The sequence below is a fragment of the Notamacropus eugenii genome, chromosome 7 (genome assembly GCF_028372415.1).
Source record: "Notamacropus eugenii isolate mMacEug1 chromosome 7, mMacEug1.pri_v2, whole genome shotgun sequence".
Taxonomy (NCBI): Eukaryota; Metazoa; Chordata; class Mammalia; order Diprotodontia; family Macropodidae; genus Notamacropus; species Notamacropus eugenii.
In genome coordinates, this window is record NC_092878.1 from 116,404,085 (window position 1) to 116,429,153 (window position 25,069).

At 38.6% G+C, this 25,069-nt stretch overlaps 1 protein-coding gene across 37 annotated transcripts in view; it reads right to left on the reverse strand.

Annotated features, from left to right (window-relative positions):
- Positions 1 to 25,069, reverse strand: part of ANK2 (ankyrin 2) — a 763,693-nt gene that overhangs the window by 27,323 nt on the left and 711,301 nt on the right. For 21 of the 37 annotated variants that reach the window (XM_072624644.1, XM_072624649.1, XM_072624647.1 and 18 more), the window contains 10 exons: positions 24,970 to 25,066; positions 23,390 to 23,618; positions 22,390 to 22,515; positions 18,532 to 18,654; positions 16,532 to 16,564; positions 14,201 to 14,222; positions 4,962 to 11,336; positions 3,235 to 3,309; positions 1,292 to 1,423; positions 489 to 635 (listed from right to left, as the gene is read on the reverse strand). In XM_072624644.1, the coding sequence (XP_072480745.1) occupies positions 489 to 635; positions 1,292 to 1,423; positions 3,235 to 3,309; positions 4,962 to 11,336; positions 14,201 to 14,222; positions 16,532 to 16,564; positions 18,532 to 18,654; positions 22,390 to 22,515; positions 23,390 to 23,618; positions 24,970 to 25,066 (7,359 nt within the window). The remainder of the gene's footprint in view (positions 1 to 488; positions 636 to 1,291; positions 1,424 to 3,234; positions 3,310 to 4,961; positions 11,337 to 14,200; positions 14,223 to 16,531; positions 16,565 to 18,531; positions 18,655 to 22,389; positions 22,516 to 23,389; positions 23,619 to 24,969; positions 25,067 to 25,069) is intronic. The other 16 variants (XM_072624653.1, XM_072624655.1, XM_072624652.1 and 13 more) reach the window with 3 other exon arrangements.

Genomic DNA, 25,069 nt, shown 5'->3' on the forward strand with positions numbered 1-25,069 from the left:
AAATCCAACAAAACTTCAAGCAGGAGGGGGATTTATTTACATGAGAAAGGGTTTCAGTGCCAGTCATTGCCAATAAAGAAATCCTGATTGAATTAAAGTTTAGGTAAAAGTACTTTTCATGTATATGAAAGTGTGATCATGTCAAAGAAGAATTAATCTCTGTGTGTGTGTGTGTGTGTGTGTGTGTGTATGTTCCTGCCCCAAAGAACAGAACAAGGAACAACAGGTATAAATTTTAACATACCAAAGTTAGGTCTGAAATAAGAAAAACCTTCCTAGTAATGAGAACACTCCACCTATGGAATGGGCTACCTCTTAAGGTAGCAGGTTCCACCCTCACTGGAGCCTTGGCTGGAAGGTCACTTGCTGGGCATGTTTTAGAGGAAATTTTTTCTCAGCTAGATTGCTGGGTTCTTGGGATTGAAATCTTTGATAATTTCAGGAAGGGAAAGGAAAAGGAAAAAGAAAAAAAATAGAAGAAACTTTACCTTCACTATGGTCCAGTGCAATTGTCTGCTCAATTTCTGCATAAGTACGACTAGTCCGCTCTTGGAGAGGTTCCATGGTGCTAGTTTCCATTAGGTGAACAATATCCATCCGATTGATCTTAGTTAGACATTCAGTGAGACTTTTGTCTGCGGAATTAGAGGGGGAATATTTACTATAATTGAGCATTTGTTATTGGTTTAATCCTCCCTTGAATAGCTATGCATTCACTGAGTACCTACTGGAGCCTTTGATATAACAGAAGAAATGAGCTTATCCTATCCACTAGATAAAGAAGGAGTAGTTCATAAACCAATACATGATAAATATAGTAGGGACACAAATTTTAGGGGAATGTAAAATAAAGGGAAGATAAATATGGAGTGGAGTTAATCAAGAGAGGCTTCCAGGAAAAACTGAGTCTCAAGCTATGTCTTTAAAGAAGAATAGGATTTTGATTATCAGAAAAGAGGGGAAGTTTTAATCTGTTTTATGTCATAGAAGAATTTGGGTGTTGGGATTCAACAACAAACGATATATTAAACATACAAATCTATTCATTGATAAGGATTTTCTTAGCTAGCTCTTTTAAAAGTAAATGGAAAGTGACAACCAAAGAGGGTATCCAATTGGAGCTGAAATATATCATTCTGCTTAACATTACTACTAAGAATAGTAGTAATTCTTAATAATCTATCGCTATTATTTTTCTCTATGAATATTTTATTAAAAGATCTGGAAGAAAGGTATACTAACTTGCAAATATGACATAAGGTATTTATTTTTTATGTTCTTCACTGCTTACCTGTGGCATGTTTACCATCTCTTTCAAGCCAGTACTTCAGTAATGCATGACTCTGGTCCTGTAGGGAATTGGGATTTTCAATTCGGATTTGGTGAATTTGTTCTTCTGTGAAATCCAGTTCTCTTGCTAATTCTAGGAAGGAGAATATCAGTTTTGTTCTTTTTTTCCTTTTATTTACTCCAAGGTTTAAGTCACAATAAAGATTTACAATGGATGTGATCAAATAGTATATAATTCTCCTGTCTTAATCTGACTTATATGTAGACCATTACATGACTGTTTCATTTCTGATCATTAGCAATGACCGCACTGTTTTACTCTGGGAGTTATTTTCTTCCAAGGCTAATGCATTTTATTCAATTCACTAGTAGGGAAAAAAGAGCCATCATAAAGCAATTAGCCATGGCATCAATATATAATCAAATTGTATGTATCAAGTTAAAGAAGACCTTTCCTTGCATACTTATAGTTTTATCTTGGATAATTCATTATGGAGAAATACTGTATAGAGGTTAGATGGCCTCTTGAAGATCATTCAAGGATGCTCTTTGAGTTCAGGATTCTAGGATTTTGTAAAGAAAAATACAGGAGACTTATGAAGCTTTAAATCCAATTATCCTCAAGTGGACAGAATTTCTATGAGGACTTTCTTTTACAGTGAAGGTAATCCAATTAACTAATCTTATGAGCCAGTTGCTTGAGGCTCCCAAGCAGTCACTTTTTGAGAGTCTAGAAAAGTCCCTTTGAATGCTATTTAAATCTTTACTCCAACATCTGCTTAGGGTCACTTAGAGACACAGTGTCAATATATTTAAAGCAATGAAAAGATCTAGTGCCATTATATTTTGTAATAACAGGTTTGAAAAATGTATCAAAGGCTTTATTCTGGAGAAGAACCAATACGGATCAGAGACTCAGAGGAGGGAAGGGATCTTAAAGGTCATCTAGTCTGTCCATTACATTTTAGAGAAAACTGATGCTTGAAGATATTAACTGATTGTCCAGGGTTGCACAACTAGTAAATATCTGAGGTAGGATTAGAACCCAGGTCTAGAATCTATGCGTTCTATCCATTATGTTACACTGGAGATGTAAGATTTCGTTCTGATACTAGTTACATGATTGTGTAATTAATTAACCATGTAATTTCTAGCCTCAGTTTTCTTATCTGTAAATTGGCAATGATAATAATTGGAATAACTTTATCATATAATATTGCCATAAAAAAAGTTCTTTTTAAACTTGAAAGCATTTTATACGTTTGAATTATTATCATTATCACTGACATATCAAATGGTACCGTTTAATGTGACTATCAGTGACAATCAAGTAATGTTAAAATTATATAAGTCTGATTTTTTTAAAGAGTATATTTTATCACCAAATCTTTGAATTGTTTTGAAGAAAGAGGATATTCTATGATTATCTCAATGTAGCAGTTTATATAAATAACAGGAAGGATTGAACACAAAAGCAATCCTAATCCAAATAATTGCAGTTAAGTTATGACTTTAACAACATGTATAATATCATTTGATTATACCTCTTATAATCTTTCTAATTTGCCTTGTTGAGTGTGCTTAAAAATTAGATATTTTCTTTAAATATTTGCCTATGCTGTATACTGGTTTCCTTTACTTACACTTCCAGTGCTTGGCATGGAACTTAGCACATAGTAGGTATTTAATAAATGTTTATTAACTAACACATCAAAAGTTTTGAGACAAAATAAGCAATTTTCTTAAATCTTCAATTGAACTTATCACACTTGATGAGAATTAGATTTGATGGGCACTTCTGAACCTAGGCACCTCCCAAATGATCTGCACTTTCCAATTCTCCTAGAGGGAATTCCATAATCTATACTTTTCCCCCTCTATTAAATATACTTGGAATTCAAGCCAAGGATTTGTCTTTGGAAAAATTGATTATTCTCATTTTACCTGTCCAACTAAAGCCAAGATGATCAGCAACATGAGCCAATCTTTCTTCAATATGCTCCTGGTCATCCTGCAGATCTAGAGAAGGTCAAAAAAAAAAAAAAACAAACAGCCACAGGTTGTCTATGATACAGTGAGAGAAAGTAACAATACTGAGACATCACAAGTACAGAAACTACTTTTCTATTATAATGCTATAAGGTTGCTTTTATATTGAGAATCATCTTTAGTCACCTCTTCACTTGAATTCTAGATGGCGAGGTGAGGGGAAGACAGTGTACCTAGAGAGAATCTCTGAAGACAGTTGCTTCCATAGCTCTTTCATTCTAAGTGGACATAATGAATTATCTATTTTTAATAAACTATCCTTAGGTTAAATGATATTGAGGTACTGCTTTTAAATGACCTGAGAACATTTTGCCCACCAAAAGGGGGCCACCTCCTTTTCTTTTTTCTAATAAAGTCCTCAATGGATCAACTTCAGAACAGGTTAGGAACTGGGAGAACCTAGTTATGTCTTAAATCAGTGATCTGGAGAATGAACTCTTACAGAACTCCCTCAAACAATCTTGAGCCTCATTTGAAGATCAAATGAGATAATGAATTAAAAAATGCTTTGCAAATTCTAGAGGAATGTGAGCTGATATTTTTGCCATTAATGAGTTACATGCACTTAGAATATGCTAGAACCTCAAGGCCATATGTGCATGAAGATGGTTGTTAGTTTGCTTTGCAAGTGTGATGCTTGTCTCCCTGCTAGCTACATCATTCCCACAACCTGATATTTGCCAATTCACTGTTCCACCCAATATCTGGTGGCCAATGTTTCACAGAAAATAAAATAAACCCTCCTTTCAAGCACAATCATTGCTCAACCCCCCATCAGGGAGTTAAAATTGCTCTTGTGAATTTTAAATCATTTTAGGATTCCTTATTCTGTTTTAAGAAATGATCTCATGAAATTTTTGCAGTAACTAATTGTAAGAATAACCAAGTTGTTGGAAGATGTATCCACTCTACCTAGCTATTTTTCCCTTTCACATTTAGTCAACTTGAGTCTTGCCAAGTTTGAGTTTTTGTCTCCATCTCTGTATATTCCCATTTATCTACTACACATATGAAAAGCATGTGAGGTTTTATTTTTCTTTTACCTTTTCTTTGTTTGTTTAAAGAGTTTAGCAGTGGTAACCAACCTTTCTGTATCAAAAACAGATCCACAAGAACTGGAATTTCATGATATGTGAAATCTTCTTGAGCAAATTGCTTCCTAATAATTACAAAATTGCAGGTACAAATGATTTCAGAGTGCATAAGAGTGAGAATAAGAAAAAAACAAAGTACCCTTAGACTGCCAAACAAAATCAATTTGTTTTTCCATCAGCAACATCGCTTAAATTTATGGCCAAAATATTACTTCAGAAAAAGCAAAACTCAAAACTTGCATGGCCTGAATTATATAACAGCAAGGCTAAAGGCAAACTAAACATTGCCTGGTTGATCATAAATGTGAACGTTTTCCATAAGCATTCTCATTATGCAATCTTGAGATTGTTTTCATGGACAAGAGTCTACAGAGAAAGCACAAAACACAAACAGTTTACACAAGCACATTAACCACCACAAAAAGCTTAAAGAAAATGAGACACAAATCACCAAAGGAAAAGCAAAATAAAAAATATATAAAATTCATGACATGCGTAGCACAGGGAATCCCAGTGACTGGCAAATACCTTCAGCATGGTCATGGCCATTATCATCAGGAATGCGCTCAATCAGAGTCTCAATGGACTCATCCCAAATGGGCCTGGTATCAAAGATGTCCTCTTGCACTGACTGCTCCGTCTCAATGGGTAGTACATTTTCAATTACAGAAACTTCCAGGGCACTGCTGCTTTCATCATCTGATACTAATTCTTGCTCCCTCTCTGATTGGGTAAGCCTGTCTACTAACTTGGAAGCCTCATCACTAATCTCCTCAAAGAATTCTATGGAATTTCTATAAAGGTCAAAAAAGTGTTCCTTACTATCCTTTGTGGGGCTAATGGTCCTGCAGGATGAAGAGGTGTTTCTACTTTTAACTGGCAACCTTGAGGAAAATGTCTTTGGTTGTAGAGATCCCTCATCTGTTTCTAATTGGAGCTGGGTCTCCCCTGTACCCTCTCTGGTCTCTGATTCTACCTCAACATAACTTCTAGCTTTTACTAGATGCTTGGTCTTTGAATCCCAAGAGCTAGCATCAGATTCAGATTTACTTCGACTATCAGGTCCTTTGCTTATTGGGTCTGAGGGTTGAGGAGTCACTGTCTGCTGGTCAGAAATCTCTGTGTGTGTAAACTGTTGCTCAACTCTTTGGAAGGAAGCTTTGATGGGGATTTTAGACTTTGGTTTTGCTTCATCATTCTTACTTTCATCATCTGGGCTGAGTGGAGAATCCTCAGAAAGGGCAGTCTCACATTCGACCGGTGGCAATTCTGGGGAAGAAGGTGGTAGAGTCCGGACAGGAATTTTGGACTTGCTTTCAGCAGAAGGCACATTCTCCGTGGCTCCAGTGGGTATTTCGATCACAGATTTCTGATCCTCAGGGGAAGAATCTGGGGAATCGTCTCTTTCAGAATAGACAGACCTGGTGACAGTAGAAAAATCTAACTGAACTTCTGTAGTAGGCTCAGGGGAGTCAGAACCAGGCATCTGAGTTGTGCTGGACACACTGGCCACATCATCAGTTTCCTGAGGTGAGAAAGTCTCAGCTTCTGTAGTGTCTATGGAAATAACCTCCTCTGTAGTTGATTGAGAAGAAGCTGCAATTCCCACTTTAACTGGAATTCCTGATGTATGTTCAGCTTTGATGGTTTCAGCATCTGTCAAGGCTTTTTCATCTACTTTCTCACTCAGGTCTTCTGTTGGCAAATGTGTTTCTTGTGTAACTGTTTCTTCAGAATCTACCACTGATTCTGGTAACCTCTCCAACTGAGAGGGCTCCACTGTTGTCATCCCTTCTTTTATGTCTTTGGATAAAGTCTCTTGGCTGGCTTGTTGCCCAATTTGGAAAAAGTGAAAACTTTCATCTGCATAGGTCCTTTTGGTCATGTCAATGGCACCACTTCTGGTCATCTCAAACAGCTTTCCTTCCTGGAAGAGAAAGGGATTTTGCTCACTTGTAGGTGTCCCCTCTTCCGTTGGTGTTCTAGCAGGTGTGGTGTCAGGTGTTGTACCCTGTGACTGCCGATCTACCATCAATCCAAAAATCTTTTGTTCTTCTTCTTTTACTCGAGCCTCAAATGCTTCATCGTCTTCCCGTATTTCACTCCAGGAATCAGAATCCACATCTGTTTTGGTGATGATAACTTTACTTCTTTGTTCACTGGCAGAAGCAGGCATTCCTTGGGATGAGTCAGGGTCACCTGTTTGCAGGGAACTTTCTTGTTTTGGTTCTATTTCCATGTATTGGTCTGCAAAAAGTGATGTTTCCTTTGAAACAGATCCACTAAAGGAACTCTCCACTATTATATCCTCAGTAGAGGGTTTTATGGTAATACAATGAGCTTCAGTGGAAAGCAAGTTTCCTGTTTGTCTAGTGATGGTTTGGGTCCTACTTTCTTCACTAGAGAAGAAGTATTGGGAAGGGACATTTTCATAAGGGCTTGTGATCTGTGGAGCATAAAGTTCATCAGTGTCAGCTGCCTCAGTTACAGGAACACCCATGGATAATTCATCTGTTTCAATGGTAATGGGTGGGTCTTCAGTAGGAATGTTCTTAGCAGAGCTCTCAAAACTGTGATCACTTTTTGCCACATCTAATTCTACAGTTGAGGATGTGGCAGAGATGTCTTTATCTTGCTCCACTTCATCAGATGCTGAACAATGGGAAGTTGAGGGCAAGAACTGAGACCTTTCTTCACAAGGACTGTCTACTTTGGTAGGTTCAATTCTGGAAACATCAAGATCTTGCTTTTCCCCTTTTTCCTGAGTATCTTGCTGGTGTAATGATTTTTCATGGGCTGCCAATTCCTCTTCAAAATCATCACCAGTGGAAGTTGGGATACCTGGATGGAGGGAAATGGCTGGCTCATTAGGACTGCTGGGTTCACATCCATTTCCAGTACAAGACTCTGCTTTGACAGTTTCTATCTCCTTGCTCGGATCAAAATGCTGATCCTCTGATTCTTCAACAGAAATGGTGTGTCTTTCCTCAGGTGAAGGGGACTCAGAAACTTTGTCCATTGTAGGCTTTTCTGGTTCTTGCTGGGTCTCTTGGGTCTCTTCCTCCATTTTGAAAGTGTATTGCTTAGAAACAATAGGCTGGAATCCTGCTTCTTCAGGGCTGGAATTGGAATCTATGTCAGATGGAAGTGGAGAAGGAGGCTGTACTCGGATGACTGGTTCCAGTAGACCTGAGTCAACACCCTTTTTCAGCTGGGTCAACTCAGGCTCACTCTCTGAAGATGAAGATGTCTTCCTGCTTTCAGAAACCATGACTACTGGTGTGTCCCCTTCCCTTTCCTCACTTGCCATAGGCTTTTTTTCTTCTTCTGCAACTGTATTGTCACTATCTGGCTCAGATCCTGTAGAGGACTCTTCCTGTTTATATTCCTTCTTGTAGTCCCTCTTCTGCTTGGCTTCCTGTTCAAGTTCATCAAACATTTTGATCTTGGTTACCATTTTAAACATTTCTTCTTCAGGGGTGAATCTCTTCTTTTCTCCGTTTTCGGAATCCTCCTCCTCTGTACATTCAAGGATGACTGCTGGCTTAGGTGTATTAGTATCAGTTACTTTGGGGGTGATTTCATAACTAATCTCTTCTGAGCTGGGGGTGTCAGGAGAAAGAGGACTCTTCCCAGAACTCTCCATTAAAGAGGTTTGTTCCAAGCTGTCATCCTCAGCACTCCCATCAGGGTCACGGAGAAGCCTTGAACGCACAGAAGCTAGCTCTGTGAAGACTTCAGCTTTGGTGGAGGGTGCAGGAAGTGGAATGTGACCCGTGAGAATTCCAGGTTTCATCTTTGGCTCAACAGGACTGCTTTCAAGGGAATCACGGCAAGGGGATTCCTTCAAAGGACTTGGCTCCAAGGAATCAGGGGTTTTGTGGGAGGAATTGTCTTCTAGGACTGGACTTGCTTCCAAAGAGTCTTTGTGACTGATTGCCAATGATTCATCAGCTACAGGGCTGAGGCCTTCACTATCATGGCTGGGAAGGGAAAGTTCTAGTCCTTGGGGACTTCTAACAATTCCACGGTGCTCAGATTCTGTCTCTTTACCTTTCTTTATGGAGGTGTCCAATTCTTCATCTTTCTGTATGACGGTATCAGTAACCTCTGAAGTTTTTGTCTGATCTGTGTGTTCAGTGATGGTTGATTCTTTGTCCTCACCACCAGCTTTTGTCAGGGAAGCTGAGCTATCAAACATCAGTTGATTTTCATTGCTATCTTCCTTGACAAGTTCTTCTGATGCCTCCTTGGGTAGTTTTGTACTACAGCTGGGGGTGCTCATATGAGCAACTTCTTGTGTCTGGCTTATATCTTTAGAAGGGTCCTTTTCAGTCTCTTTTGAAGGACACTCAGTAATAGGTTTCAGGATCTCGTTAACTGCCACAAGAGGCTTTTCAGAAGCATCAGTAATGTCTTTGGTTGTGGAGTATTGTTTCACTGAATGGGTTTCAGTTGGCCCATCTACCACAGCAGTTTCCTTTGTTTCCCCATTTTGCTCATCAGTTTTCTTTGGTGAGAAAGAAAGGCTTTCGGGGCTTGTCTCAGGAGTCTCTGCAAGCCCCTCATGCTTATAGCTTTCCTCTGAGCTAACCTGAGGTGGTGTCCCTTCCATGAGACTTCCACATGGAGAAGCAGCCACCCCTTCATGTTTAAGGCTTTCACAGCTGCCATCTAAAGCATTGCTCTGTAAAGTCAGTGCAGGCAAAAATCCATCCTTCGTGTAATCAGATGGAAAATTGGCATTAAATGGACTTGTCAGAACTTGGTCTAAGTGGACCTGTGCCTTTCCTGTGTCTTCATATTGTCGGAACTGCTGGTATTTGTCATTGTCTTCTAGTTCTTCCTTAATGACCTCAGAAAAGTCAGTTGAGGTTTTTCTGTCCGGACTGATCTGGAGATCAAGGTCTCCTAGTTCATCAGCTCCTTTTTCCTTTGTTAAGGAGCTCTCTTTTGTACTTTCTTCTTGAAGCACTGAGTGAGTGGGTTCAGTGATTTTGAGACCCAAGCCTTTCTCTTTTCTGCCAACTACATCTTCTCTCTTAATGCCTCCAGAAGAAACCCGCGCTCCTCTCTTGGAATCAGAAGACACTGTTGCCTGAAATTTCTGGCCTCGTTTGATTGTCTGACTCTCTGATTTCTGGGGGCTTTCTTTCTGTGTTAGCACCTGACCCTTTTCTTTTTCTACCCGGACTTTCCCTTTCTCTTGTGGTGGTTTTGGTTTTGCAGATTTGTGTTCAAATAATCCAGTTTTATGTTTAGATGGGTCCTGACCTGACTGGAAGGCTTTCATCAATTCTCGAACTGACATTGTCTCTTCAAGCCTTTCTGTTCTTGATGATGGTGATACTGGTGGGTGCTTCTCTGTTTTTGAGGAGGGTGAGACAGGTGGAAGCTTCTCTGTTCTTGAGGAGGGTGAGACAGGTGGGTGCTTCTCTGTTCTTGAGGAGGGTGAGACAGGTGGGTGCTTCTCTGTTCTTGAGGAGGGTGAGACAGGTGGGTGCTTCTCTGTTCTTGAGGACGGTGAGACAGGTGGGTGCTTCTCTGTTTTTGAGGAGGGTGAGACAGGTGGGTGCTTTTCCATTTTTGAGGATGGTGAAGTGGAAGAGTGTCTTTCTGTTTTCCCAGAGGGTGATATGGGTAGGTGTTTTTCTGTTTTCCCAGAAGATGATACAGAGGAGTGTTTCTCTGTTTTCCCAGAAGGTGATACAGGTGGCCGTCTCTCTGTTTTGCTGGATGGTGATACAGGTGGGTGTTTCTCTGTTTTCCCAGAGGATGACATGGGTGAAGGCCTTTCAGTTCTGGCTGAGGGTGATACAGGTGAATGTCTCTCTGTTTTAGCTGAGCCTGAAACAGGAGGATGCTTAGAGGAAGGTGAAGCAGGTGAATGTCTTTCTGTTTTAGCTGAGGGTGACACAGGTAGATGTGACCTGTGAATTGTCTTTTTAGGGGGCTCCTGAGAAATACCCTCTTTACCTTTCACCCTGACAGGTAGTTTGCTGCGGCCTTTCTGTTCATCTTCTACCCGCTTCTGAAGTGCCTTCACTTTGTCTTTTATTGAGCCAATGGGGGTTTCTTCTATCACTGGGGATACAGCTCTGACAGTGGGGACAGCTTCAGGTGCTAAGCCTGATTCCTCATCTAATGACTCCTCTGAGCTACATTTTTTAAGGTCAGTTGTTCCTTCACTGGTTTGCAAACTTTCCTCCTTTTGCTTTTCTTTTAATTTCCTCCTCACTGGCTTCTTTATCCCCAAGGTAGGTCTGTGTGTTTCTTTTGTACTCTGTGTCTCATTTTGTCCCTCCTTTTCTGATCTCTTGCTAATAACAGTAGTCTCAGATTTCTTTCCTACTTGGCCTGTCTGTGGTCGCACATCATGAAGAGCCTCATAGGAATTTAGATCATCAGTGAGATACTTCACTATCCCACTTGGGTCTTTTTTAACTTCTTCTCTTTTCACTGTTTCTAGTCTAACCTCTACACATGGAGATTCAGTGACTTCTAAGGGAGCCTGTCTTTTAGCCTCTTCAATTTCCTCGTCACTGACAATAACCCACTCTTCTTCTACTAATTCTCTCCCTGACTGAGACTTCTGATTTTGGAGTTCTTCTCTGGTGTATGTTCCACTTCTCAAAATTTCATTCACTTTCTCTAAGTCCTCCTTAACTCTTTCAACAATTTCAAAGGGCTCGCCTGGCTCTTCATCAGCTGCCTTTACCAACTCTTTCACCTTAATAGAGCCTGTCTTATCTGAGGCATCTGTGGTCAAGATGGCGGTCATCTTGATCAAATCTTGCTTCATCTCAGAAACTTCAGAGAGCAAGTCCGGACTCGCTAGGACGGGAACTTCATTAACGAGGTGGCTTTTCACGACAGATGTTTCTGTAGATTCTGTCTCATCGTCTTTGACGTGAACAAAAAAACATCGAAAGTAAAATGGAAATCAAAAAAGATATTGGAAAATGTAATCAGGACTGAAACAACACAAAGTCTCTGGCTGCAGTGGTAGGAAGATCAACAGAATGGGCTGGGAATGGTGGATCCACAAGGCCTCAGGGTACAAGAGCAAAGCAAAGCTAACAGAAAACAAAACTGAAAAGGAAAAATGAGCAGGAAATAACTTGCTTAGTTTTCTCATCGTAGCAATCCACACATACAACACCAAAGCTATAACAGACAAAATCAACAAGACATTAAAAAAGGCCACAAATCAAAACAATGAAAAAAACACAGTGAAATTACACAGAGGTATCTCAAGATTGTTCAGATGTTACAGATCAATGTTCAAATAAAAAATAAACAAGGAAAAAAAAGGTGGAGGGGAGGGAAGCATTAGAATTGCCAGAAAGTTGATTTCCTCTAAGAGAAAGCCAGTGGTAGCAAACTGTCAGAGTAACATTTGAAAATGTGTTGACATTTTTAAATGACCAAAACAAAGAATTCTTCTTGAGTTCTGTGTGTTCATTTCTGGTATGTGCAACATGTTAGCTATATCATGGATGTAAATCTGAGTCAGCTCCAAACCGGCATTTCATCTAAGGGAAACTCACACCTAACAATGAAACACACAATGTCATGTTCAGAGGCACAGGCCTTTCCTTGGAGCAACCTCCTTGTTTAGACAAATAATGAACAGATCAAAGGGAGAAAAAAGAAGAGAAAGGGAAAAATGAGGATAATTGTGAATCAACTTATATGTGAGTTGAAAGGTAATGGATGGCAACCCCAAACTCAGAGACATTCACACTAGACACACGCACTGTTTATGTAAGCCAAGTTATTTCCATGCAAAGCAAAGATGTGGCAAAACTGCTGGGAATATAGCCTTACTTAAGAGCACTGGCAGAAGAATGGTTATAAATAAGAGAGTTGGTTAAGGAAAATAAAATACTGTGGTGAAGCATATTTATTTTTCCCTACAAACCAATATGCGAAATATCGGATGTAGGCAGCTTACGGCTCAGACAAACATGTAGGCATACGAACCAACAATGGCAAAGAAATTTTGAAAACTAGTCTCCAGTTAAATTGACAGAGGAGTTTCTGAATGGAAATAATTTTGTTCCGTTTTGAAATCGTAAACTTGGAGCACATTTTAGTAGCTTACGATTTGAATTGATCAAAAGTATACTTTCCTATTTTTAAAACACATTATTGGTCTATATTTGCCTATATTCAAAACTAAAAATTAAAACCTTAGTGCATTAAATCGTTTAGGGAAAATTCTTTTTGTTCCAACGATAGAAGAACATCCCATAAGCAACATGAAGCAGCTTGGTATAGTGGAGAAGGTGGTAGACATGGAGTCAGCAAACCTGAGTTGGAATTCCTTTACTGAGACTGACGATGTACTTGTGGGCAAATCAGTTTGTTAGTCTAAGCTTGTTTCCTTGTTTAGAAAATGGGGATAATAATAGTGTCTCCTTTATAGCGTTGTTAAGATCAAATGAGAGATGCCAATCACTTGGCAAGCCTTAAAGTGCTATATAAATGCCAGCTATTATTAATGCTGCTGCAGTTTCTTTTTAAAGGATAAACTCTCAAAAAGCAATCCTTCAAAATCATTGTTTCTAATAATCTATTTATTTTTAAAGTTTGAGTAATGATACCTCTCTCAAACAAAAGAAAAACAAGCGCCAAACTATATAGGCTGGTATGAAGACAGATGTCTTCATTAAGTCCTTTAGAGAATTGATAGGGTATGCATAAGAACCCAAAATACTTTGGGATTTTTTTTTTAATAAAATAACGATTTGGTGGCATGAAAGGCACATTTTCCTCAAAAGAACATATTCATCCGAGGTAGCAGACCATCAGATGGAAACTGAATTAAACAGTTAGGGGAATTTAAACTATTTTCTAAACCTGAAATGAGCTGTCTTACGGGAGACTTCATCAAGAGGAATTCTGGCTTTGGGAAAAGGGTGTCATAGGGCCTGTCCCATATCAAGCTCTGGATAAAGACTTGTTTATTTGATTGGCCAACAATGACGAACAACAATCAAAAGTCTCTTCCAGTTCTAATAATCAATAATTATATGGTTCCCACTTAAAAATAAAGAAGAGTTCCCTCTGACATATCTAACTGGGTCGTTTGTGCTGTTATCCAAACACATTTCTGTGCTAAGGTATCCTTTGTCATTTGTTGACTTTGCCCAGTTGTTTTTTTTTTTTTACTTGTTCATTGCTGACTTCTGCAAATGAACAAACACATTTCTCCCTCACCATCTCAGGAGTTATTTTCATATAGAGCCATAAGCTTAGGAACACTTCACCACAGAGAAAAAGGATTGCATTGCTTCATAACTTTTAGACAGTATCACTTTTGTACATTCAGGCATCAATGCAAATGAAGAATGCTACTCAGAAATTGGCAGGTGAACTTCAAAAGTGATACTGTCCTGTCAGTAAAAATCAAGTGTCCGAGTTATAGCAATAAAAAGACAAAACGTAAAATGGTGGGATGGAATTCTAAACAAGCATAAGAGCATAGCAGGGTTATCAGGGATGTCAAAGGAAAGTGAATGCTTAAATGAGGAATCACTGTATTTTATTGCTAATTAGCTCACTGATTAGATATGTTTGTCATTTAACTGGAAAGCTGCATTTGTAAGTATAAATTAAGGCTTAATAATGATAATATAAGTATAATTATAAAGTTATTATCATTGTTAGTAATGGCAACTAGCTTGCTTTTTTCTCTCATGCTTTTTAAAAAAAAATCATAGCCAGCTTTCATACAAACTCAATTTTATTTAAAATCTTACTTTTTTCTGATGTCATATCGATCTGAAAGAAAACATACATAAATTGAAATGGTTACAAACAGTGCCTTGTCTCAAAGCCCCTGGTGTGCACAGTAGCCCGTGACCCACATACTATATACAAATGTTGATCAGCACAGGCTTGGGGAATGACCACATAGCTGATTCTCACTCTCAGGGTTGATGGCCTGGTTTGTGGGCAATCTTTCTTATTCTTGTTCTTCAGAATTGAAATAATTTCTCTATATTCTGCACCAAGAGTCGAGCACTGGGAGGGTGATAAGTTGAGGCTTCAAGTGGTTTAAATTCTATTCAGAACTTTTCCAAAGAAGCTAGGGCAGGGAAGGAAGCATTGAACCAGAAGAATTCTGTATGTTAGAAGCAAATTGTGTAGGGGGAAAGAGAGGGAAGAGCCCAGTTTGGCACTGGAGCTTGAAGGTTAATTTTGTTGAATAAAAGGTAATGAAAAGGAAGGATGTGAAGGGTGATAATCTGTTTTGGGTTTTTTGTTTGTGTTTTGTTTTCCATGCTGTTTTCATTACAATGAAATAAGCAAGGTCTAGATTTTTTTTAACAGTGTCATTTCCTTTCTTTTTGTCTGTTTCAGACATATGATTTCTTTGGCATGAGGAACTCCCAGATGAAGAAATTTTGTATAATACTGAAGGTCTGTATCTTCTCTGCAACTTATGGTATAAAACAGTTGTTTGGGATATTATGTGGCTTGCCTAGGGTCAGGCAATTACGTGTTCTTGACTCTGAAGTCAACTGAGATGCTGATTTATGATTTCCTTGAATCACTCTTGATAACTTCCCCATTCGCCCGGATGAAAGGATTTGTTAAAAATTCTCAATTTTTACACATCAAAATTGTCATGGTCATTTGTATATTATTTGTTATAGGTTTCCAGTGTTTTTCTCAATGGAAAATACGAGGATTAATTCACAGATTGTGCTGAATTTCAGTGGAAATAAAGAATTCAGTTTTCTCACATTCAGTCTTTGTGTATTATATAACTAATGAGTGCCGTTTATTTAACCATCATCCTTCCTGCTACATTATTCCATTTTAAGTGGAATTCAAAGCATGGGGGTTTCAACTGAGATGTCTGCTATTAAGAGATAAAAGATACAAATAATTTTTCCTATTTTATTTTCACATCTGCAATGCTTATTTTCAATGATTTATTGGATATCTTCCAATCTTTATATAGTTTGAAAGTATCATAATAAATGGGCTTATTTTAAAATCTAAAAGAAGCTAAATTTCAAGAAATAGAAGCCAATTTAGTCTTTAATTGGTATGGTTAAATATCCATCTTTCTATAATCGGAGGTTTTATCTTTTAAAAAGCATCCTTCGAAACAGCAGTAACTGAAACACCCCACTTCTTGATTATCACTAGAAACAGAATGCTAGATTAAGTGGGGAAAATAATAATTAGAGGCTCTTAAGGAATTGTATGCAGAATGAGACTTTCAGTTTTGGACATGGCCAATGTAGGGATTTGTTTTGGTTGGCTGCATTTTTGTTACAAAGGTGTTTAATCTTTCCATGCCCCAGTGGAGGAGGAGAAAGGGAGAAACTACTGTTTAATTGGGGGAATGGGAGGGAGAGGAAGGTTGTGTGTGTGCATTTTTTAAGGTCTCTGGGACAATGACTCCAGTCACTACAGTAATGCGGAAATGCCTAAGGCAGTAGCTTTATATTGTGCATGTATCAGTTTTGGTGGATATCTCACCAGCCCCTGAATCTGGGTATTTTCCATGTTTCATGAGCTTGTCTTAAGGGTGAGGAAGGATCAGTAGCTGATAGTCTGAGTTCTCCTGTCTCAACCATCACTGAAACACATTTCTCTTTCCAAATTGGGCAGCAGCTGATTTTTGTGGTTGGAAGTGGCAATCTTTACCTTACACCCTGCTTCTACTGCAAAGGCATGATGTACTTTCAGAAGGTCTTCAACATTTTATATTGTTTGGTGTTCAAAAACAAGGCTGTTGAATCCCTTCTTGGAATAAAAACCAAAGATCCACAAGGGGTGGACCTTTCATTGGGTAATATTAAGTAGGCCACTAAAAGTGAACCCACAATTTTTCCGCCTAGTTGATGCCCAGCAAAACAAATGTAAACCACCTTAAGAAAGTTATTAGAGAAAGTCTTGTGTGACTTAAGGTTCTAAGAGAATCATTTCAATTCAGTGACAGGGAAACAGAAATAGGCATTATCCTTTTGGGGTTATCAAGAACAATTGCTTCATATGCATGCAAGGTCCCACTTGTTAGTGATTAGAACACTGAAAACAGCCATTAGCCAGTGACACAGCAGCACAATTACCTCTTCCTCCTGTTCTTGGTCTGATTCTGACTCCTTGCGGCCCCAAGATGCCATGCAAAAGGAGGAGAAAACAAAACAGCAGGAAAAGCAGAGACTATTTAGATACAAAGAAAAGGAAAATACCCTGCTGCCAAAAGCTAACAGGCAGGTATTCAGAGAGTATACTTTTTACAATCAAAAGACAGGCAGAAAAATTCAAGAGGATTGACTTAAATGTTGAAGTCTGTAGATTCCACACAAAAGACCAAAATTATAGTTAACTGCTGACAGTAGATTTCCATCCCTGACTTCCACAAGCTGACATAACGCATGGCACAGTAGTAATAGAAATGATGATAATTATATATTGTATCATGTATACTTAGTATGATTCTTCCTTACGATTCCATATATAAATATTTTGGACCATAACGTATTCTGCTCATTAGAGATGGATGATGAGATTAATAACTATATGTTAGAATGCTCTGTAGGCACATGCTGAAAATGATTTAGCGTAAGAACATTAGTTTTAACTTCAGTTATCCATTGCGACTTAGTAAAGAAGCACATTAACAGACTGGAAAAAATAGCATTTGATCAATTTCCCATCTTGTCCAATGTACCGATTAGTAAGCAATTCCAAAGCATTAGGATGTTGGTAGGATTACATGTTGGAGATGTCTTTTGTCAAAAAATACACTGTATAAGCGCAGTAAATGCTGATACTCTACATAATGAACTCTCTATTATATAATATGAATATTAAAAATAATAAATTATAGAAATTCATTAGGATAATTCCAAGGCTACACAATAGGCTGAATTGCTTTATGAATCATCAGAAAATTATTAAATGATGTTTTAATGACCCAAAGTATATTTTATTACATCCTAATTCTCCAAATTCATATCATCCATACAATATATGCTTAATATATATTAAATATTATTATCCATACATTGTCACCCATACAATATATAATATATTAAAATATATATTAAATATTATTATTAAATATATTATCACATTGACCAGAATATACAAGTCTCACAGTTTGTTAGATGACAGAGCTCTGGTCTCAGGCCACACATCCACTCCCCGCCATCCATATTTCTGTACCCTTCCTGCAACTCCCAGTGCTGGTGGGACTAGCTTAAATAGACCTTTGTGGTATTTGTGGTTAAAGGAATCTGGTCTTAATGAACACTGCTAAATCATTCATATTCATATTTAACTGCGAATTCAACTTAAAAGATTTTAAAAGGGAGTATTTCAAAAACAGGCAGCTGTCTGAAACATCTTGCGTCATGAACGTGTGTCATTTGGGGAGAAACCAGAGAACCTAAGTCTCTCCCCTTTACACTGTATCATGTTAAAGTAGAGCTGAAAAATTCTTTTAGGCAATTGGCATTGTTTATATGTGTATGTGTATATATACACTCTAACACTAAACATGCAGTTCTTTCCACGATGGGATGAAAATATCATTTTAAAGTCTATAATATTATCGCAAATGCTCATTTTTTCTTTCTTTTTTTTTTTTTATGCAATCGGGGTGAAGTGACTTGCCCAGGGTCACACAGCTAGTAAATGTCTGAGCCTGGATTTGACCTGAGGTCCTCTTGACTCCAGGGTTGGTGCTCTATCCACTGCACCACCCAGATATTCTATTTGGGAAATGGAATTTGATGATATCTTGCTGGGTAAGATATCTTTTATCTGTTAAAAATGTTAAATTATTGGTACCATAACTTCTTCCCTTCTTCATAGCTCACAACAACATTAAGAAATCTTTCTCTTTTTAGTTCAATTATTTCCTCTGGCAAAAGAACAAATAAAAGTGATGGCTATTTCCGCCTCCCTCCCCCCTTAGGTTGAGAACTAGAAATGCCCCTGGGAATTATAAATAATCAGTTTTGTGTGGTCACAACTAGGTTGCCTTTGGCTTCCTAAATAAAGCTAAAGAGAATCTAATCCCATAGGAATTGAGGTTCTGCTGCAGTATATTAGATGGTACCTTAGTATAAAGTGGTAGTGTGATATTTAAGTTGCAGATAGCTTGATGCACTAATCCTCTTGTCGATTTGGGCTCCTTCATAAAGGAAAGTCTTCCACAAGGCTCTTGAGTTGTATCCCGTACCTGAAAGAGGGAAGGCATAGAAACAGAGTTGGAAGTTTAGATATGTTTTGTTTTTATTAGACAGTGTTCAAAAGCATTAGGAGGGGAAAATTTGGAATGCCAAGTTGGTGGCAGAAAATCTTCTATTTATGTGTCTATCTGTAGACATTTGGCAAAATGTGTATTAAATGTGTTATACATACACATGCATATATACATACATATACACAGATATATCTTTATTCAGACTATTTATATACAGCCAGAAATCAAAGCTCTGTGGTTTATACATGACACATGACACATGTAGATTTTGGTGAAGATTTTAACTGTGTGAGAAAGCATTCTTCAAAAGTAAATGATAGGTAATGAAAGAGAGCAATTGACATCTAAGTGTACCTTGTGGGAAATGGCCATTTGGATATCCAGACTATGGTAGTGAATTGTGAAGTAAGAAAATACTGAAGAAGTAGAATGACAGACAAAGGGAAATGATGTTTCCTTTCTATTCTGTGCTTTTAATATGCAGTTTTTGAATGCTATAGAGTTGCTTGATTGTGTTAGCTCTGCCTTTGGAGCAGCAAGTTAAGACACATTTTTTAAGCACCTTCTATGCATCAAGCCCTGTGCTAAGTGCAACTTTGGAGAGACGAATCAAGGAAAGCTTGTTTTTTGTTTTGCGTGTGTGTGCGTGTGTGTGCGTATGCATGTGTGTGTGTGATGAAGGGAGAACTTTTGACAGGTGGTCTCAATTTTTTCTGTAAAATACGAGGCAAGGTTCTCAGATGGGAAGGTAGAAGGAGGGTTTGGAAAGCCACTGTGGAGAGGGGGATAAAGAATCAGCTAGGAAAGTGTAGATGAATTAACTTGTATGTATGGGGGCCAGAGAAGAAGACTGTAAGCCAGGTATTGAACTGAGCAAGAAGAGTGTCCTGGAGGTTGGTAGACAAATGCTAGCAGAGGGGTTTAGGATGGTTTCTTATAGAAGGAGGAATTTAAGTTGGGACTTAGGGGAAGCCATGGAGGTCAGTAGGCAGAACATTCCAGGAACAGAGAACAGCCAAAGTAAACACCTAGAGTTGAGAGATGTAATGTCTTATAAATGGAATAGCCAGGAGACCAGAGTCACCAACATGTTGGGGAGTAAGGTGTAAGAACACTGGAAAGGTAGGAGGGGGAGAGGTTATAGAGGGCTTTGAATGCCAAATAGAGCATTTTGTTTTGAACATGGAGGTGTTAGTGCATCACTGAAGTTTGAGTATGTGTGGAGACTTGACTTAGGCAAGACCTATTGCAGTAATACAAGTCTTAGGTGATAAAGGTCTGTTTTAGATTGGGGACAGTATTGGAGGAGAGAGGGGGTCATATTTGAGAGATGTTGCAAAGGTGATGTCAGCAGACCTTTGCAACAGTCTGGATGGGGATGGTGTGGTGAGAAATAGAGGAGTCCAGGGTGACTATGTTGTGAACCAGAGGGACTGGGAGGATGATGGTGCCCTTGACAGTAATAAAGAAGTGCAGAAAGGAGTATGTTTTAGGAGGAAAATAATGAATTTAAGATGTCTGATGGTAGTTGGAGATGTAAAATTTGAGAATTATCACCATAGAGAGAGTAATTGAATCCATGGGAGCGGATAAGATCACCAAGTGTACAATAGAGGGAAAAGAGAAGATGGTCCAGAACTTTGTGGGACCCTGATAGTTAGAGGGTTGGAAGAGGAATTTGCAAAGAAGACTGAGAAGGAGTAGTTTAACAGGTGGGAAGAGAATGCAGTATCCCAAAAACCGAGAGAGAAGAGAGTGTCAAAGACTGCTTAGAGGCTGAAATTCAAGCATAAGGCACATTTCCCAGGTTCTTTGCAATTTGAAAATGGACTGCTGGATTTGACGACTAAGAGATCCTGGGTAACGTTGGAGAGAACAGTTTCAGAGGGATGATAATGTTGGAAACTGGACACGTGTGTTGTAGATGACCTTTTGAAGAGTTTAGCGACAAAGAGCAGAAGTGATATAGGATGCTAGAGGAAGCAATCTGCTGGAGGAGATAAGATGAAATTGGATCACTTGAACAAGGATTCGCTTTGGTAAGGGGTAAGGTCACTTCATCATGTGAGACAGACAGTAACTGACAGAAGAGGGAGTTCAGAGAGAAAGGCCTCAATATTTTCTGTAAAATAGGGCAAGGTTCTCAGCTGAGAGGGTGGGGGAAGTTGTAGGAGGCATAAAAGATTTGGAAGAATGGAATAGTGGGTTGATAAAGGAAGCATAACAAGATTTCCCAGTTGAAGCTGCATAATCCAAATCTTTAATGGACCTCAAAAGAATGGTCGTGTAATTTTCCTCCACCTCCATTCATACCTATGGAAGTGATCTAAGGCTGAGCATAATCAACGGTATGATGGGGGGGGTTAGGGATACATGAGAACAGCATAGAGTCAAATTGATTTACTAAGATGTCAAGAAGGGGAAAGCCTGTCTGTTGCAGGGGAGATAGCCTAGGAGAGAACTGAGGGGTTATGGGATTGGAGGTCATGGTGTGAATGAAGAATAAGGTTTTATAAGGGAAGGGAGAGGTGACAAGCTAATGGATTATGATTAGTTCATGGGATTTTGGGATTCCTGAATGATACAATTGTGGGTGATGGCAAGATTAAGGATATGATCATCTTTGTGTGTGGCAGAGAAACAGCTCGTAGAAAGTGAGTAGGGTAAGAAATGTTAGGGGGTTTCAGGAAGAGTCAACATATAAGCTGAAGTCTGTTATGAGGGTTGGGGTTGGGGAAGAGAGAAAAATGATGATCCATGAACTAAACTCTATGAAAAAGGAAGGAAAGTGGTTTGAGCATCTATAGAAAACAACTACTAAGATTTTGATTGTATGGAAGATAAGAATATTATGAATCTCAAAGGAAGGAAGGTTACTAAGTGATGGGAGGAGGGAGAGAACATAGACGCAGCAATGGGGAGCAAGGAATATTCTGACTCTTTCCACTTCTTCTAGTTTTCTGAGGGGAATGAGGAAAGACAGAAACCAGTACTACTAGAAAGGGAGTCCAGTGAGGCTGTGTTATCTGAGGGGGAGCCAGGTTTGAATAATTGTTAGTAGAGGGAAAGAGTGAAAGAAGAAAAGATTAAGGATGAAAGGAAGTGTGTTGCCTATGGGACAGGCATTCCAAAGAGCGTGGGTAATGTTTGCCATAGGAGGGTAGAAAATGGGATCTGGAAGGTGATCTACAGGAATTAAGCGCTGGATGTGAAAAGGTGTGAGATATTCATCACTGAATGGAAGATACCTGTCTTCCAAAAGATTGAAATTGAAAAATCTATTCAATCTATTCAATCATGCACATTTTTGGAAATCAAAAGCTAGCAATGCCTAACTGTGAAATTAAATCACTAGGCAGCAATGGTTATAGTGCTGAACCTCAACTGCAGCCTCAGACACCAAATAGCTGCATTTCCCTGGGCAAATGACAACCTCTTTGCCCCAGTTTCCTCACATGAAAAATGGGGGATGATAACAGCACCTACCTTGCAGGATTATGAAGACTAGATAAGAATATTTGTAAAGCACTTAGTAGGCTCTATAAAAAACGTTTATTCACTTCCCTAATTATACCCATTAAACAAATTAAGGAGTCCTCTGTTAAGTCATATCATTTTAGTTCAAATAACAATGGAAATTGGCTATAAATAAATACAAATCTGCTCTATAAGTTTAAACCTATTCTGTGACTATAGGAAAAGTGCCATCACCTTGACAAACAGTGGAAGTCTGTTTTCTTTGAAGGCAAAAAAGCTGAATATGTGATGCTGACCACTCTTTGTCAGTGGTACCAGATTCCCAAAGCAGTCCACGTAGATAGGTTTTCCTTCTAATACCTATGGGAGAATTGGAAGGAAGGAGATGGAGAAACAACATGTTAAAGTAAGTGGAATTTTGTTGGGTGTGGCTGTAACTGGGCATTCACCTGGAACTGAATGCTCCCAGAGCATATGAACCTATCTGACTTTTAAATTGTCTATAATAATATAAATTAATATGATATAAGACATCTAATATTACCTACCCCTTTTTATGACTAGTTAGAAGTTTCAAATGACTAGAGTTCTCTGCAAATGTGCTACTCCTTGCTTTTCGATCTACTATAGAAAACTATTGTAAAGATAACCAGGATGTTTTTTTAAAAAATGAATAAGGCATTCCTGTTAGTGATACTAAAATGACTTAATTGAGTTACTTTGGCACCAGTGAGATTCAGATTATTCTACTAGACAGATAAGTTATAAGGTTAAGCTATAGTAAAGGAAAAAATTACTGGTTAAAAAAAATGAATACTCCACTCCTAAATTCTTAGGTTCTTAGCAATTTGAAAAGCTAAAAAGAATAACCTAATTTTGTAGGGGCATGATTCACTATTCATTCTAATGGAGATGTCTTTAGAGGCATAATTTTGTAAGGGTTTTATGAAGACAGTACTTTTGTCCTTGTAGGACCCAACAATCCCAGAATCTACCAAAATCATGCTTATTCCATAGGAGCATTGACTGTAAAAACTCATCCGAATTTTGGAGCCACTGATGACCCAACAGTAGATAGATCTGTAACCATCCAAACCAGCATATGAAGTGAACCCTAGTACTAACTGACGAAGCTGTGGTTATTTTGTGGTGCTGTTTGGTCTGGACTCATCTCTATTCTCATTCTGCTTTCAATCTATTTGGGTTGGAAAGTTATAAGAGGTGCATCAAGTACCTCCACATCCCTGCTCCTGGCGACCTCAGCAAAGTTCTCCTGTTGTTCTAGAGTCTTGTCCACTTTATCATCAGTCATGCAGAAGCATCGCAACCGTGCTTCAATGGGATCCTGTGATTTGGCAAACACCACAAATTTGGCCATATAGGGTACACAGATAATCTCTCTATATACTTGGGAAGCAAAGGTAACAGATTCCTGGATTTGTCGACAGTCTATCAACCAGAACCTAAAGAAGGAAAGAACATAAAATAAATAAGTACTTCACTCATGGGAGGTGTTCAATAAATGCTGTGTGTAGACAGATGAAATATGATCTCATCTTTAAGGGAAAGTGTTAGAATATTTCAATTGTCCTTTTTGGTGAAAGGGGCTTCTTTCATAAACCATCTGAAAGTTTGTCCTGTTAATAATGTTGGAAGTTTTAAAAATACCTTTGTAACCTTGACCTAATACTTTGATCAGTTCTCAAAAAATGTTTTGCCTACCAAACTCAGATTCATATTTCCCCCAACACCAATCTATTGTAAATACAAAATTGCATTTCCCCTCTGTAGCCTGCATCTCCTCAGCTCATCAATCACTATCAATAAGTGGTGGAAGATACTGTTGAGATTAGCTAGTGTCACCCTACAGAGGATGTAGAAGACATCTCATTGGTGCAGGATGACCTGAGTCCAAATCCTGCCGCAGATACTGGTTTGTGACTCTGGGTCCTTCCCTGTAGGTTAATAGCACCTACCTCACAGGTGTGTTATGAGACTCAGATATGTAAAGTAGTTTGCAACCCTTAAAGTCATATATAAATGCCATATATATATAAATATATATACACATATGTGTACATAAATACTCATAAGGTAATTAGTTGCTTTTAATACAATATAAATCCCTCACACTGAGTAGCCAGGTGTTACAGTAGATTGAGTGCCATGCCTAGAATCAGGAAGACTCATCTTCCTGTGTACAATCTGACCTCAGACCCTTCTAGCTGTGCAAACTGGGCAAGTCCATTAACCCTGTTTACCTCAGTTTCCTCATCTGTAAAATGAGCTGGAGAAGAAAATGGCTAACCATGCCAGCATCTACGCCAAGAAAGCCCCAAAATGGGTTCACAAAGAATCAGATGTGATTCAACAACTCTTTTATACTCCTGCAGTTCCTTCAGTTGTGCAAATCAACTGGTGTGTATAGGAAGAAACCTTTGAAGACCCTCCATCTTGTTTTAAAATTGTGAGTGATCATTCACAGGATATTCACTCATATACTTATGTTGTTTTAAGCAATGTCAGTCATTTTGCTGACAGCAGGAAACTCATGATTGGGACCTGTGAGCCTTTGGAAAAGTCTGCTGGCTGCTTCTCAAGTCCTAACAAGTTGGAATGGGAAGCTATCCATTTTCCTTATATTGCACTGTAATTGGGAATGTTTTTCCTTATGTTATCACTATTAATTCTCCTGCCAAATCTAGATTAAGATATAAAGCTAAACCCACAGTATATCAGAAAATATCTAGTTTTTCTCAGAGAGAGTGGAATAAAACACAGTCAGGAGCAGGGACTTCCTGTGCATCATCATACCTGGCAGACACATTAGTCGTAAAGGAAACACATTCATTGACAAATGTGAGTGGTGTGGTCCCTGTGATATCTTCCCACTGTGCTGGAGTCGTTCCACCTG